Source organism: Diabrotica undecimpunctata, chromosome 3 (genome assembly GCF_040954645.1).
Source record: "Diabrotica undecimpunctata isolate CICGRU chromosome 3, icDiaUnde3, whole genome shotgun sequence".
Lineage (NCBI taxonomy): Eukaryota > Metazoa > Arthropoda > Insecta > Coleoptera > Chrysomelidae > Diabrotica > Diabrotica undecimpunctata.
In genome coordinates, this window is record NC_092805.1 from 170,392,188 (window position 1) to 170,409,359 (window position 17,172).

Genomic DNA, 17,172 nt, shown 5'->3' on the forward strand with positions numbered 1-17,172 from the left:
ATAGAAGTCACAAATGAAAGAACTGACAGTAGACGCACACAGTTTGAAGAGGTTGGAATGTTCAAATATTTCAGAGTATTAGTCAACAGAGGAAAAGAAATGATGTGAAACGAAGAATTCAAGCGGGAAATAAGGCATTCTACAAAAATATAAAAAATATTCAGAGAAGGGAAGATAAACCGAAACACAAAAATGAAAATCTACAAAACGACCATAGGACCAATAGTGGTATATGTTGCAGGGACATTTACATTAACAGCAAGAGAAGAAGAGCAACAGAAAAATTTTAAGAGGAAGATTATGAAAAAAATAATGACATCAAAGAGAAGGCAGCACAATAATTCGAATCACGAAATAAAAGAATGGATGTATCTAGAGAACATCTTTTTCTTCTTTGAGTACCGTCCCCAAGTTTTAGGCATGGCTAGCTTCCATGACGATTTGCCGATATCGTTCACGATCTTGCGCGGCATATAATAATTCATCTGCTAATAAGCCAGTCCATTGACGAAGGTTTCAAAGCCATGAGTATTTCTTTCTACCAATTCTTCTTTTTCCGTCGATCTTTCCGTTGAGTATCAACTGCATTATCCTGTATCTGCTTCCTCTCATTATATGCCCCAGATATTCGAGTTTTCTCTTTTTTATCATCTTTATTAAGTCGCCTTCACCTTGACCTACTCGGTTTAAGACTTCTCTGTTTGAAATGTGTTGAACCCATGATATTCTGAGCATTCTACGATATAACCACATCTAGAAGGCTTCTAATTTGTTCATCATGTTAACTTTCATAATCCAGGTTTTACATCCATACAGTAATACAGGATACACATAACATTTTAGGAACTTAATTCTCAGCTGTAAGTTCAGCTGAGAATTGCTCAGAATAGATCTAAGTTTCATAAATGCTCCTCTTGTAATTTCTATACGAGTTTTAATTTCTTCATCCGGATTTAGTGTCTCGTTTATACAACATACTAGGTATTTAAAATGGTTAACTTTTGTTATCGGTTCATTAATGACAATTAGTTGTCTAGAGAACATAGTTAGAGCAATAAAAGCACAGAAAATTAGATTGTATGGACACATATTGAGAAGGAAAAGGTCAATCTGTTAAGAGTTATAGCGCCATGGATCTTCTTCTTCTTCTTCAGCCTTCATTTATCCATTGTTGGACATAGGCCTCCTCCAATTGCTTCCACGCTTTTCTATCTTTTACAATTCTCACCCACTGCTTTCCAGCTACAGCTGTTATATCGTCTATCCATCTCTTTTTGGGTCTTCCCACGCTTCTTTTTGTTTCTCGAGGTCTACAGAATGTCACTTTATAAGACCATCTGTTGGTGTCTTGTCTTGCTACATGTGCTACCCATTGCCATCTCAAGATCGCTATTTTTTCCATGATGTCGGTTACTTTAATTTTTCGACGTATTTCGGTGTTAGGAATTTTGTCTCTGAGGCTTATATTTAACATGGCCCTCTCCATGGCCTGTTGAGTTACTTAATTGTTCTGCCATTTTTCTTGTTATTGTCATAGTTTCCAATCCATAAGTTGCAACTAGTAGTATACAAGTGTCATAGGTTTTTCGTATTAAGTGTATTGGGATTTTTCTGTCTTTTAAAATGAAGCTCAACTTACCAAAAGCAGCCCATGACAATTGTGTCCTTCTTTTAATTTCTAGGGTTTGATTTTCCTTTTCGTTTTTAATTGCATGTCCTAGATATATATATATATATATATATATATATATATATATATATATATATATATATATATATATTATTGTGATATTTAAAGTCTTGGTGCGCCAAGCAATAATTAGCTAATTAATTTTTTTGATTAATTAAAATTATTTACATGATATGATTATGACTCTATCACAATTTTTAATTCTTTTATCTCAGGGTTAAATTCGTGCTTCAATATCTATGCTATTACATGTGAAAGGTAAGGTCCAGAGAATACCGGAATAATAAAAATACATATGATCTAACACTATATATTGAAATAAAAATAATGAAATAATTCACACTCAAAAGTTTTCAATAAACAAATCTCATATAATGATTCTCAAAAATTTTGTTCTACATACGAGAACAATCAAATTTAATGGTACAAACAATATTAATTGAAATCTCAAAATTCCGAACTATTCTAACTCTCCTAATCAAAATATTTATATCCTTTCTAAATTAAGTGTAAAAATTGTGTTATCAATAAAAGAAAAAACTGCAGAAAACAAAATATCTCTCTCTGATGATGAGTGGTCCAAATCCTTGTTCCTTATAGACTGTATTATCTCCTCTCAACCGCTCCCTATGTAATCAGCAATCTTACGCAGATTGTTGCAAGTATATCGTCCTTAATGATCTCCTTCAAAAGCACAAATTATTCAAATTATGATAGCCTTTTCTCCTCTCGATAAACTGAATCTCTCGTTGGCCCGAGTGAAAAATGACTCTTGGAATATCTTCTCTTTACGATAAACTGAATCTCTCGTTGGCCTGAACAGTGACTCTTGGAATATAAGTAGAGAAATATGACTTACAATATTTTGCTGCTTCAGCTTCTGTCAGATACACTAACTCCACAAAAACTCACTAACATTCAACACTACTGCTTGCTACATTTCAGGAACCGCCAGAGAACAATCCCTGTTCCTCTTACAGACTTGGAAACCAACTGACTATATCTTTTCTCTCTCCTCAATCTCGCTAAACTTTTTCCTACATACTTATCCCACCTTTTTCAATCTCCGCCAATCACAATTCGTCACAATTCCCCCATTTTTTCATTTCGATAACAAACAAATTTTTACCTATACTTATAAATTTCCTAAAACTTATTTACAAATAATATTTTTCTATAATTCTTAAAAACTAACAAAAACCACTTTCTATAATCCCTTCTATTGTCTTTAATCACTGCATTAATGTATTTTGAAAAACCCCGTTCAATTGTCTGTGGCTTTCACTTAAAATTATGCGGGTCACTCAAGTATAACAAAGAAATAATTTATGCAAAGCTTTACATTTTGTTTAGTACAGGTAATTCAAGACTTTAATAACTTTCCTTCTCCGAAATGTTTGTTGGATATTATCCTACTTATCTGAATTATTTTAATGTTTTTTTTTTTTTTTGAACTTTGAAATATTTTAAACAAACCAATATTTTTCTTGATTTTACATATCATAACAATATATATATATATATATATATATATATATATATATATATATATATATATATATATATATATATATATATTGTTCTACCTTTTCTTATATATATATATATATATATATATATATATATATATATATATATATATATATATATATTGTTCTACCTTTTCTATATTGATGTTATCTATCGTGATGTTTTCTAGGCTGTTGCTTAATATCTTTGCTTTGTCGATATTCATTTTAAATCTTATTTGATTCGATTTGTAATTTAAATCTGGTAGCATTGATTTTAGTTCATGGATATCTGTGCTTATTAGTACTATGTCGTCTGCGAAACGCAAATGGTTAAGATATACTCCATCTATTTTTAATCCCTTTTCGGCCCAATTTAGTTTTTTGAAGACATTTTCTAATGCCAAAGTAAATAACTTGGGTGAGTTTGCCAAGGTCTATTTTCATAGTTTCCAGATCATCATCTATTTTTACGTGAAAAGTAGCATTATCGTATATATTCTTAAGGAGGGCAGCATATCTTGAATCTACTCTGGCGTCGTCCAATGCTGTTAAGAAAGCCTATTTCTCGATACTGTCGACTGCTTTGTGATAATCGACAAATGCCAGATGTAGTGTATGTTGTACCAATACCAATCTCTTTTTTCAATGTCAATATTTGCTTTCCCAACTTTGATGGTTACAACTCAATTATTTTTCATCAACTGATTTTCATTCAACAGAAGATTGATAAACTATTTGGGTAAAAAGTACTTTGGTACTTCTGGTAACATTAAAGCAGATATTTTCTGTAATGCCTCGTGAATATGGATTTTATGTAAAAGGGGTGACTGGTAATGTTGCAGTTTCGCACCTTTTCATTGCTTTTGTACCATCTGATTCAACCGCCTTCTGATTTTTTAAATTAGTAATTGCATATTCTACTGAACAATTCACATTTACTATATCATTATTTTTTTATTACAGATCTTCTTCCACGGAAAGAAAATGTCCTCCCTTCACAAGTATATGGCACCATCACACTTGCCCAAGAACTACGATGGGGAACTGCCAGCCATTGACTATTCCGGCAAAGACTGGTATCCCGTCATCGAAGAACACATGGATCACATGAAGTTGATGAGCAGTTTTGGATACAAAAAGAAATAAGCAGAAAATACGGTTTTGTCCTTCTTTAGTCTTCGTTAAATAATTTCCCTAAAACGTTTCTTTGTAAAACGTTTCTTATTCGTAAAAAATCTAAATATGTTTGTCTAATTTGATTTATTTTACAAAAAAACGTTGGGGAATGAGCTGTTAATACGAATATCCTTTTTTTAACTTTTATATTATTATTTATACCAATATTAAAAAAATCATTGAAAATTCCGTACTGAACATTCCATATTCGTTCGTAAACCATGACCAAAGACTGGTTAAGACTATTTTGAGTTTTATAAATATTTTTTTACATGTTTTAATGTTTGTTGTAAAGTAAGTATTTAATTAATGATAATTTTTGCAGTTTGCTGTTCTTTCCGCAGAAAAATCTGATCATTCTTTTGCCTAAAGATTTCAAACTAAGAAATGAAAATAGTATAATAAAAAAGTACTATTTTAAATACTATTTTCTTATATTATTACGTTCTAGTTATCGCAGTGATGGCTGCTAGATTAGGTTATTTAAAAATTACGTATAATTTTTAATTTTAAACATACCTTGCTGACACTTTTTGTTCAATATGTTGTTAATTCTATTTTAAAAATACGGCGCCTAACCAAAATTTTTTAAAAACATTTGTGATGTATATTATCTGTTGTGTAAATAAAAAATATTTTTATAACTTATATTATTTTATTACAATAATTTATTAACATTTTGTCTTTTACTGACTTACTGATTACTTCTAATAAATAACTAATCTTTTTTTGGTAGAATAGTAAGATCATCACCGAAGGCCAGACATATATGTTCATTGTTGAAGATGGATCCGGTTGTTTTAACTTGGCTATTTCTGATTATTATTTCCGATACCAAATTAAAAAGCACCGTGTATAACGGACCTCCTTGTCTAAGACCTCGATTCACTTTAAATTCATGCGATAAGAATCTTCTTCATACTATATGATTTCCTCTGCTATTTAGAGTCTTATTCTTCTTCTTCTTTTTATGTAGACATGACATGTCTGTTTTTTTTATGTGCCTCCAGTAAGTTGTAGTTCCATCGTTTTCGTGGTCTTCCTACTGATCGTCTTCCTATTGGGGAACCGTCTCTTGCCGTCTTTGCTACTCTATTTGTTGTCATTCGGCTTAAATGATCGTTCCATTCTACTCTTATATTTCTTACCCAGTTTTTAATGTTCACAATACATCTACGTCATATATCTGTACTTCCAGCTCTGTCCCATAGTGTCTTACCATCAAATTTTTTAAGTGTTTTCATCTCTGCTGTTTCTAAAATCCTCTTTGTCCTCTGTCGTATTCTGCCGCGTATGCCATTATTGGTCTGATGATTGTTTTGTAAATTCTGCCTTTCATTTCTTTCCCGATATTTTTATTTCTCCGTATTGTTTTCTTCAGGTAGCCTTGCGGCTCTGTTTGCTCTATTCACTTGATCTTCCACTTTAGTTTCAAGCTTTCCGTAGCTAGATAATGTTGTAGCATTTGAAAATTCTTTGGATATGTATTGAAATCCCCTCGTATATGTATAAAAGTGTAGAAAGAGTAATTTCAGTGTATTTCATTTCCCATTCGTACGTATTAAGACACCGAATTCTTCCAATTCATCTTAGCGTTGCCGAATAAAATAAACCATTTTTAGAGTTGTTTATATTTCACAAGATGCGTATTTTGTCGGTATTCTTTGATCGAAGCCTCTTAGGATATTCTGCGTTTCAAATAAATATTCCAGTTTATATGTTTTGTTTATGTCAAGATTGTGCGAATGAATTTTAAAGATAATTTCGTCATTCTCACTTGGGTCGCTGTAAGAGACAGTCGGCTTAGGTGTGGATCCAAATTTATTCGTCGAATTTGTAAAGTTTTCTGTTTTTGCCCCTTTTCATGGAAAATAAGTTTAGTGACAGTTAATTGTTTATTTAATAGTTACAGTTAAAGTGAGGATTCGAAATATACCCACAATTTTCCAGTCTTTTTAAGAAGCAGAGCTCTAAAGTTTGTGTTCCATGCCCAATTTCCAATCTCAATTTTATCTTGTCCTATCACAGTGGAGTTGAATTTGTTCGAGTGGTGTTCAGAGTTTGAGTTCCAACGAAGTTTGGTTTCTACCCCCAGAATTTACTCCTTTTTTAGTTTCATTTGAAAAGATATATTTTTTATGTTTAATAATTATTCCAATAGTTACAACTAGCTGTTGTAATGGTTATAATTTGGGGTATTTACTGTTTCCTTTTGTTTTGTTTGTCTCAAGAGATTCACGTTAGTACCCATTTGTTTCATTTTGTAGTTGCCCTAATCCGACCCCTTGTCATTTACTTATCCACGACCCCAGCTCTCCAAGCAAACCCTAGGTGCCGTTCGCACAAGTATCGATTATTTTGCTTGCTCTATCTCCGCTCCAATAATTTCTGTCCCCAATTTTCTACCCCTTATAATAATACCTCATGCGGTAGGCAAAATATTTCGTTACAATGTGATGCCTAGATATTTAAACTCCATCACCTGTTCTATTATCTGAGCTTCCAGCTTCAATTTACATCTTAGTATATTTGTTGTTGTAACCATGCTTTTTGTCTTTTTTTGGGAAATTAACATATTAAATTTTTTGGCGGTTATATTAAATTGGTGCAGCATACGTTGTAAATCATTTTCACTTTGAGGGAGTAGTATTGCGTCGTCTACATAGCAGATTATTTTAAATTGTTTTTCTCCTATTTGGTATCCTTTTTTAGTTCTTATTTTTTTATTATTTCATCCATAATCAGGTTGAACAATAGAGGACTTAGGGAATCTCCCTGTTTTATCCCATTGCTAGCTTCAAGGATCGGTTACTTCTTGTTCTACTTTTACTTTTATTGTGTTGTTTTGGTAGATATTTTTGATCGTTTTGATTATTCCTAGAGATATATCTCTTGCGTACAGTAAGTGGATAACGTCTTTTAATTTGACCCAGTCAAATGCCTTTGTAAGGTCCACGAAACATAGATATGCCGGTTTGTTGTATTCTAATGATTTCTCTTTCACTTGTTATTCCTTCTTAAATGTTAGTGTTCGTTACTTTCCTCTCTCCAAGTGATTCTGTTGCTGCATTGATTATGTTTTTTTTTTGAGTTTTTTCCAGCTTTCTTCGATGTTATCGTTATCTTCTCTGATATTCTTTTCCTGTATAAGTATTCCGTGGATTCCGTATTTAGTCCTTCGACTTTGATTTTTGTTTGTGTTGGGGCCGCTCTCTTGGTGGGAAAGTATTTCAGGATGATTCTTATTTTACATAATACTAGGCTATGGTCGCTACCTACATCTGCTGAGTTGAGGCATCTTACGTCAATTATTTTCGATGGATGTATATCTCGGTTGGTTATTACATAATCTATCATAGATTTTTGTCCACGTGTGTTATTAAATGTATATTTGTGTTGGTCTTTGTAGTCAGAAAATGTGTTGTTTATTCTTAATTCGTTATTCGTGCAGAAGTTTATCATCAGGTCTCCATTTTCGTTTTTATCATTCTCGTTATGTTTTTGTTTAATGCCGGGTATGACTTGATTGCCTATTCGAGTGTTAAAATCCCCCAATATTATCATCTTCCCTCTGACTTGATCTTCTACTTGTTGTAATTGGTCATAAAACGCTTCCCTTATTGTTTGAGGCATGTTATTTTCTGGGCCGTATACTCCAATGGTGTTCAGGTCTTCCTTCTTCATTCTTATCTTCGCTGGTACTATCCCTTCTGATATGTATCGATACTCTTTGATGTGATTTTGGTACCTTTGGTGTATTAGTAAGGATACACCTTCTTTGACCCTGTTTTCTTTTTCTACTCCACTGTAGATTAGTATGTATTCACCTAATTTTAATTATCCTTTTCCTTTCTTTTTTGTTTCCTGTAGAGCACAAATGTCTGTTTCTTTCTCTCTTAGCACTTGGATTATTTCTTTGTCCCTTGAGTTGAGCTATCTGATATTCCAAGTAGTAATTCTCATCTGGGTTTTGGATGTTTTTCGTTTGTCCTTATTTCTTGCCGTAGTCATATTCATAGTATCAATCCGATTTCGAGGCTGCACATTGTTTCTTTGAGCAGTATTTGTTTTTATGATTGGTAGGTTGCTAACCTTGCCAATCACCCTCCATATTTTATCCTGGCTTATTGGCATGGGTATCCTGGGCAGTGTTGTACTTTTAGTTAAAGAATAGATTCAATTATTTCAAATTTACTAAATTATTAATCTCCAAAAGTTTCAATTACAGTTCTGTCGTAGATTGTCATACATTTCTCAATTCGAGTCTATGTTTCCGTTTAAAATATGGCGATCACGTGCTAAAACACTTCAAAGGCGGCGTTTGAGAGAGGGCATTCTGATTGTTATTTATTCTGTGCCGTTGCGTCCGTTTGACGAGTCCTCATCCAGTATTTTGATACCTGCCAATTTTGTGATTATTGTCTCTATCTTTATCGAAACATATATTCGCTCCGTAGGTAACCATGGTAGGGGTAACTTGAAATGATGCCAGCGTGCTTAGCGGCGAAATATGACAAAATTGGACATATGTTTTTAAGCATAAACATTATAGGCAACACAACATACATTGCTTGCATAAATTAATTTAACGCTCTGTGATTGGCAGTGACCTGTGGTGTAGGCAACCAAACATATACCTATTTATATTCCCACTAAAAAATTTAAAATGAAGTAGCCGCTGTTAGTACTATCTGTCATTGTATGTCATTATTTACTTTATTGTTTAAAATTCTGTGTATTTGAAAAATCAAAAGATGGATATTGACGAAGAGTTTAATTTAACTCCACCATAAGTGGCAGAAACTGCAAATGAAATATCTTTAAGTTTACTGCCTGAAAAAAGCAGAGTGTTGTACGAAAAAACATATGCTGAATTTATTGCATCGAATGACGAGAGAAAAATAATACAATATTCGGAATCTGTATTGTTGACATATTTTTCAAACATTGCCGAAAAAGAACTACTAGCAAGTTTGTGGCCCAAATATTCGATGTTAAAATCAACCTTAAGTTTAAAATCAAACATTGATATATCTAAATATAATAAGTTAATTATATTTATCAAGAAAAAAGAACAGGTTATATACCAAAGAAATCAAAACCACTTGAAAAGTCCAGAAATTTATCTCTGATGCTCCTAACGACGTGTTTCTAATGATAAAGGTAAACCAGTAAATTAAGTTTATATATTTAATACTCGTATTTAATAACATTTCATTTTGTAGGTTGCATTGATTTTCGGAGTGGCTGGTGCGTTAAGAAAGGACGAACTATTGAAATTAGAAACAAAGAACGTTCAAGACTTGGCGTCAAAGCTTCTTGTCACAATAAAAGTATCAAAAATAGAATATTTACCATAGTAGATAACGAAGTAAATACTATTCTCAATGCGATCAAAAACTATATTTCTTTAAGACCGGCACACACACCACATAAACGATTTTTCATTTTTTATAAAAATAACAAATGTTCCACACAGCCGGTTGGCATAAATACGTTTTCCAAAATTCCTTCCGTTATTGCTAAATTCTTAAAATTAGAGCACTCGTATCTCTACACTAGCCATTGTTTTAGACGTTCCTTTGCCTCAATACTGTGTGACAGTGGTGCAGACTTTTCAGCTATTAAAAGACTAGGTGGCTGGAAATCGACTGCTATAGCAGAAGGTTATATAGATAATTCTACGCAGAATAAACTTGAGACGGCTGAAAAACTCTTGGGACCAAATACCACTAAACCTTGTCAAAGTACTTCCTTAAGCACCACCGCTTCTTCTTCTATCACAGAATTTACAGAGGTCCAAGAAGATTTAAATATAAATTTGTGAAAATGCTATACAGCAGATAATCATTTATCAATACCTTCCTTTAATTTCAGTAATTGTACTATTTCGAATAATAATGTTTACAATAATAAAACTACCACTAAGGAAAATTAAACTTTGAATAAAGTTAATGAAAGCTGAAAAAATTGTTGTTTATCGTTAAGTAAATAAAAATTTAAACTAAGATATCTTTATTTTTGATAAGTACGGTCGACAGAGAAGTTTTGTAACGAACTCGTGAATTAAATTGTTATTTAAACAACGAGTGTATTAATAAGGGCAATTAACAATATCGAACATTAACGCGCTCGTTCCGCTCACGCGTTAAAATATCTCAATTGTTAATCGCCCTTATTAATACACTCGTTGTTTAAATAACAATTAATGATGTTTCATAAGGCTTCAAGCTAACTGCAGCCTGCCTGATGACTTTAGCTTTTATTTTATAACTTTTGCTATTATTATTTTAAATTACATGCTCTTCCACAAGACAAACGTCAATTGCCAGTATTAGATTTTTTCCTTTCTTTTCGGTTTGGGGTTGAAAAAATAAATTATGATGAATTTTTAGAAACCCAGTTCTTAATACTACATTCATTTCATACATAAATTGGAAAAATATAATTAAAAAACTAATTATTAATAATTGTCAATTTAGTATGTATTTAACATATTGTATAACATCAAATTGGGAGGTCTAAAACTGTCAGATGAAGGCGATAGGTGTCGCCTCAGTCGACACCTACCGCCTTCATCGGTACGGAGCGAATAACATCCTTGGTAAATTGATTTTTTTTCAATCATAAATTCAAGATGGACAAAGCTAGGCTACCACACTACCTCATCAACATCTGTGACACTTACCTGTCCAACTAGGTCTGTCCTAGTACTTCTGACTCAATTGAAATTCGCTGTGAAGTTAGACAGCGTGCATCTTGTTACCACTGCTTTATAATCTGTACTACGAGCATAACCATGTGTGATGTTTTTATTATTATTGTCATTACAAAAAGAAAAAAGTTGTTTTAGCTCGAAACAAATTTTAGACTGTCCAAAGAAAACTTGCTAAGTACTCCAGATCTTCGTTCATTTTACATTTTAGTTTAAGATCTTCTATTTTAATATAATATATAATATCTTTTTTATACCTACTTTAAACTAATGCGATAATTTAATTACCTAATTTTTCCATCAAAAATTAAAAATTTACCAGATCCATCAAATCTTCTGGTATTTTCCATGTTATTGTTTTTTAAAAAATGATGTCATTTTCCTAAATGGGGTCTGTCATTATGGGCGGTTTCTTTGGAAAAATATTAAATTTAATGAGTAAAGCATTTAAGCTGCACTTTCTTCATAAAGTCCAATAACACCTATTGTATATCAAGTGGTGGGTCAAAGGTGATTAAAACTGATGAATTTTTTATGTCAGGGCCGGCTTGAATACATGTCGCAAAAAAATATACTGTTTTGTCTCAAAAGTTTGGTTAACTAATTCTTATAGTAATTTTTACACTGAATCCAAAAATAATAATAGTTTTTTCTATCACATATAGTTTTCTATATGGGTTTACTATATTAAAAGGGATTTTCTTGAGTATTTTGCTTTTAACACATCACATCTCTATTTAATGCCTATAACATATTCGGACTCCATTTTTCTTGATCTCTTTTTTCCATACTTGAAATGTCTTGTTGGAAACATTTTCCATGTTCATCACTAACATCTCCAAGATTTTGTGAAAAAAAGCTCCAGTGAGAAACAAGGAAATGGATTTTAAGAGACATGTTCAACTCAAATCACTGTAGGCTTTCAGTAAATTGTTGACATATTCATTGTGCATGCCCTAACAATGGGACACATTAAAATATATACCAAATTCAGCCGTTTGACTATTAGTTTATTATTATTATTTTAATAGCTCTGATCATAAAGCTTAATAAGCATTATTTTAAATGATATATAATCAAAAAACGTAACTAATATTGTTTTATACAAACCACATAACCTATTTATGTCATAAGGATCATTAAAAGATGTAAAAATTGATGACAACTAAATAATGGGACAGTATGAAGTACCTGACAGCAAAAAACCACACAACACAATTAGGCTGCGAAAATAATGCAGTTGGATACTCCAACCAACGTCAAACTACATTCTTCAATTAATTTGTTATCAATTTAACCCTTTAAGCCGCAAGTTTATTATGATGAACATTTTTCAAAGTTTTTTCAGATAAAAGTTTGGAGTACTATCGTTAGTACATCAGTTACTAGATTTTGAATATATTTTTGTTTTTTCTATGAAAAAATGCTGGTCGACCGTTTTACCATAGTTCAATCAAGGAATAATTTTCATGCTAGTTTCCCTGATACATCAATAAAACAATCTTTGAGTGGCGAATGAAATTGATATTCCTAAAACTACAGTGTGGAAGTTAATTAAGCTTTATGAGAAAAACATAAAGTATCTAGATAACAAAGTAACTAGTTTCTAATAGAAATATTAGAATATTAGTAAAATTTCGCAAAAAAAGTCGAAGAAATACTCTAAGAAAACGATATATAACGATAAGACAGTAAAAGAATACAGAAGAGATTTTTTATTGGCCGTCCAATAGTCCGTCCACTAGTGGTCACTATGCATTTGTGAAATCGCGGAAGCGTAAGTTACTGGTATGGAAATGTTCAAGATGCACGAATGAGCACGATGGACACAGCAGCTCGTTGCAACTTTTGCAGATGTATTTTGTTTTTCTTTTGCAAGCTTTAGAGTGACATCTTCGAGCATTTGGTATATCAATTAGTTGTGGCCAATGCCCCCAATTACTTTATCTAATTTCAGGGGGTGCTTGATAATTCGGTTTCTTCTTCTTCAAAATGGGAGGTGGTACACCACCCTACCTACCAGATCAAATTTTTTAATGCTCTGGCAATACTTGCTTTAAATTAAAGCATATCTTTTTTTGGATTTCCGTTTTTCTTGTACAAAATCTATGCATTTACAACAAGAACATCCACAAAATACATAAAAACTCTTATGTACCAGCGTTTGTTTCTTCTCCTTAGAGGATACAGGACCAACAACTGGTCCATCAGGTCTACTCTTCCCATGTTTTTGTTATAAAACTGAACAGAAAATGGTCTGTTCACTTCTATAGTAGTCTTAGTAGATTTACACCAGCGTTTTGTTTTATTCTGAGGTTCTATTTCAGTACAATTAGAAACAATGTAAATAGTCCTGTTGTCTAGCCGTTTAGAAACAATTATATTGCTACCTTCAGTACTTGCAACAGATGAAGTTCCCCTACCCTCTTGTTTCATTTATTTATCTGTTTTCATAACAGAATTACAATTTTGTAGTCGATTCAACCGGAGAGTTCCTGTCGCCCATATATCTATTTTATGCAGTTCTTCGATAAGGAGAAGTGAGCAAAATAAATTATCAAAAAATACTTTATGATTGATTGATTTTAAATCGTCAGTTAGACGTAAAACTACATCAGCGCACGCTCCAAGTTTACTAATTTGCCTTCTGCCTCCCGAGGTTCCTTGGTAAACCTCAAAACAATACATAAATCCACTAATTCCAGCTTTTCCAAACTTTGACTCTCTACTTTTTAAGTTTGTTTGGTAATTATTGCTTTATACCTAATTTTCCTTTTGGTGGAATAATTTGCTCATCCACTGATTGGTATTTCTCTGGATCTGTGACACCTAAGACGTTTTTCTGAATTTTATCCAAAAATGATCGGATTTTTCGCAATTTGTCCGTGTTATTTTGATTAACATTATCATTATTTACGAAATGTAAAAACCTCAAAATATTGTTATCACTCATTATCACTTAACTAGTAAAGCCGTATTTTTAGATATCTGATATAAGCCATCACTAAATTTATGCCAAAGAAAGCATAAAACTCATATTTTGTAAAACCAAAATTTAATTTATTGTTTTGACCAGCATATAAATTGATCTGAAAGACGATATCATCCATTATGTCTCACATATGGTGAACAGTGATAAAAAATAATCAATGGGATTGTTTCCTTGAACATGAATATTTTCTGTTCCTCTAACTAAACTGTGGCAAAGTTGCTGGCCCATACATGCTGTCATTATTGCACCATTTCCAGTCTTTTTGAGCTAATGCTAACAATTTGGTTTTCAGCCGTTACATGTTCGAGCGAATACGTATTTTCGTCATTGTAATCTGATTCCAAATCTGAACCTTCTAGTAAATCATAAATAATGTCATCATTGTCAATACCTTAAATAAAAGTAATATTAGTATGTCAATAAATAAAATTTATTTATTTTCACTAGAATAATATAGAAGTACATAAAAAAATGCTCTCGAAAATCCCTAAATAAATAATAAATCTTTGACATGAAAATAACAAAAAATATGTGAACAAGAAACCTACTACCCCTCTGAAAATTATACTCATAAAACATACCACAAGAGTGGAATTCTAAGTTACATATTGCATGATGTCTACTCTAGTGGACATGGCTTCAGCTTCAAGGTGATATTTTCAGTGAATTTTTTAATTATTTTTAAATTTATAACAAAGGCTAATTTTGTAAAATACATAATTCTATAAGAAAAATATTTTTGCTTTTCCATACAAACTGCGGGCACTTATTTCAGGCAATTCACAGGTGGCCATGGCGGTCAAGTGATTTATAGATATACTCGGTTCGCTATTCCCAGTCCGAACTGTCTAGTGAATTTAGTAATTATTTTTTTGCGAAGTTAGTTACTTTTTGACAGACTAAAAGTGGCTGGAAATTACTATACAACCAAGCACACGTACTCATAGCCAATATTAATAGTAAACAAACTAAATAGTAAATAAAATAGAACTTTGCGAATTACCGACAATCAATATTTATTTATCTGCACCATATAATAAATAGTTATGTTAAATTATAACAACTAAAATATATTTTTTAAATATATACTACCCAAAATTTGATGGGTGTAGTATATACTTCCACTATTTAGAATAATTCTTCTTTTTTTAAACAAAGAAGTCTGCAATAGTAGGATACTTGAGCTATTAATACCGAAAAGTAGGAATTGTTGTGTTGTAGGTTTCCGACAATGAATCTGTCAAAATATGCCCCAGCTAAGCGAATGGAGTATACTAACATAAACAAACTTTGACTTTCAAAATAAATATTGTAGATGGCGGTAGTAGTTACTTGATTAGAGTCCACTGAAAGGTATTTCATGCATTTTGCACAAGTTTCATAGAATTAAAATATATTTTTTTGAGTTAAAAAAAATCTGTCCACTCGAGTAGAGTCAATACATGAGAGGGTTAAATACTCCCGCAGGAAAGGATCGAAGATTAATAATCATGCACATTGGTAGCGAACATGGTTTTGTGGAGAATGTTTTACTATATAAACCTAGACGTAATAGAGTATCACAATATTAAACTATAAAATATAAATTGCTTATTTAAATATAATTTACATATAGCAACCGGTCCTGAACCGTTAATATCGAAAATTAAACTACTGTAGAAAAGAATAAATTACGGACCAAATCAGTTTATCGATATCCATTGTTAACAATTGTTGTTTTGTGTTGTTTAAGTAAATTATTTGTTTCTTTCTGGACGTAGGTGCTACTTGCCAGTAATTTTATTTGTGGTAAGTTTATTAATTAAATTATTATTATTAAATATTATTATTAATAAATTATTAGGCTGTTGCAAATTAATGCATCTTCAATTCTTGAAAAGTAGCTCCTCCAAGAAAGTAATCATTATTTGTGTAATAGTTTTTTATACTGTGGATCAATTAATTATCTTATGAAGGTGATTACATACTTATCGTCTTAAAAATTTGTATTCACTCATATTTATCTACAAACTGTTTCAAAATCAACAGTAATTACATTGTTGTTGATGAATAAAATATGAAAGGATATTACCTAAGTTACTAATCCTAAGAAGTAAAAGCAAATAGTCACTTTAGTTAATAAGTCCCGGCCTTACCTATATTTGAAAAGTTAGTATTTTTACACGAATTTAAAAAAAAATCGCCTAGATCAATAATTAGGGTCAAAGTTGGCAACTTTTTTATTTAATTCACAGCTACCGTGTTCGTAACAATTAAACAGCCTAACTAGCGCCATTTTAAAGTTCAAGGATTATAGTTTATGGGTAAAAGTTTGATTAAACTTTGAACTTTAACAGAGCGTTCAGTAAAGCTTGAAAAATGAAGTCCTAACGTGATTGGCACCGGGCCGATGGAGGGGGAATTAATATCTCCGTTGAACTGGTTGATTTTGATCATTCTTTTTTTAATTTGTATGTAATCGTAGAGTAAATATGCAATTTTTATTTTAACTAATAATAAATAATCCATGCAATTTGTTTATAATATAATTTAATAAAAAATTTCATAAAAAATTTGATTTTTTTTGTTTTATTCTAAGTTATTGTTAAACTTAATAAAAAACATTTTATTCATAGTGTCATTCGGTTATTTTTAGTTTAATTTATTAATTTTAATTAAATATTGTTTTGATTTAACTAAGTTTAAAACAAGTATCCCACCAATTTGACACTGCGTTGAAGTCCAAGTAGCACATATTGTAATTTTGTACGAGAAAGGATATGCACAAAAAGGTATCGGACGACGTCTCAGCAGAACTGAATCTATAGTTTCGAATAGTCTAAAAAGGTACCGCGAAACAGGAAATTTTGTACGAAGGCCTGGTCAATGACTCCCAAGGTGCACAACCGCAATTGATGACCGTTTTTTGGTTCTTAATTCTACACGAAATCGTTCATTGACGTCGATGCACCTCAGAAATGAGCTATTAAATGTTATGACAAGTAAATGTGAGTTCACAAACAGTTAGACGAAGATCAAAAGAAGCAAACTTAAAGCCCAGACGCCCCGCTAAAGTTCCATGTCTTCTCCAAAATCATAAAGCTCGTCG

The 17,172-nt window shown here is 31.8% G+C and overlaps 2 protein-coding genes across 3 annotated transcripts in view; both read left to right on the forward strand.

Moving 5' to 3' along the window:
• LOC140437803 (clavesin-2) overlaps window positions 1–5,025 on the forward strand; it is a 63,409-nt gene extending 58,384 nt beyond the window's left edge. For both annotated transcript variants that reach the window (XM_072527551.1, XM_072527550.1), the window contains exon 5: window positions 4,165–5,025. In XM_072527551.1, coding sequence (XP_072383652.1) covers window positions 4,165–4,347 — 183 coding nt within the window. In that variant the 3' untranslated portion in view covers window positions 4,348–5,025. The remainder of the gene's footprint in view (window positions 1–4,164) is intronic.
• Window positions 5,026–15,725: 10,700 nt separating this feature from the next.
• Window positions 15,726–17,172, forward strand: part of LOC140437804 (alpha-tocopherol transfer protein-like) — a 54,772-nt gene continuing 53,325 nt past the window's right edge. The window contains exon 1 of the mRNA XM_072527553.1: window positions 15,726–15,872. The gene's annotated coding sequence lies outside the window, so the exon portion shown is untranslated. The remainder of the gene's footprint in view (window positions 15,873–17,172) is intronic.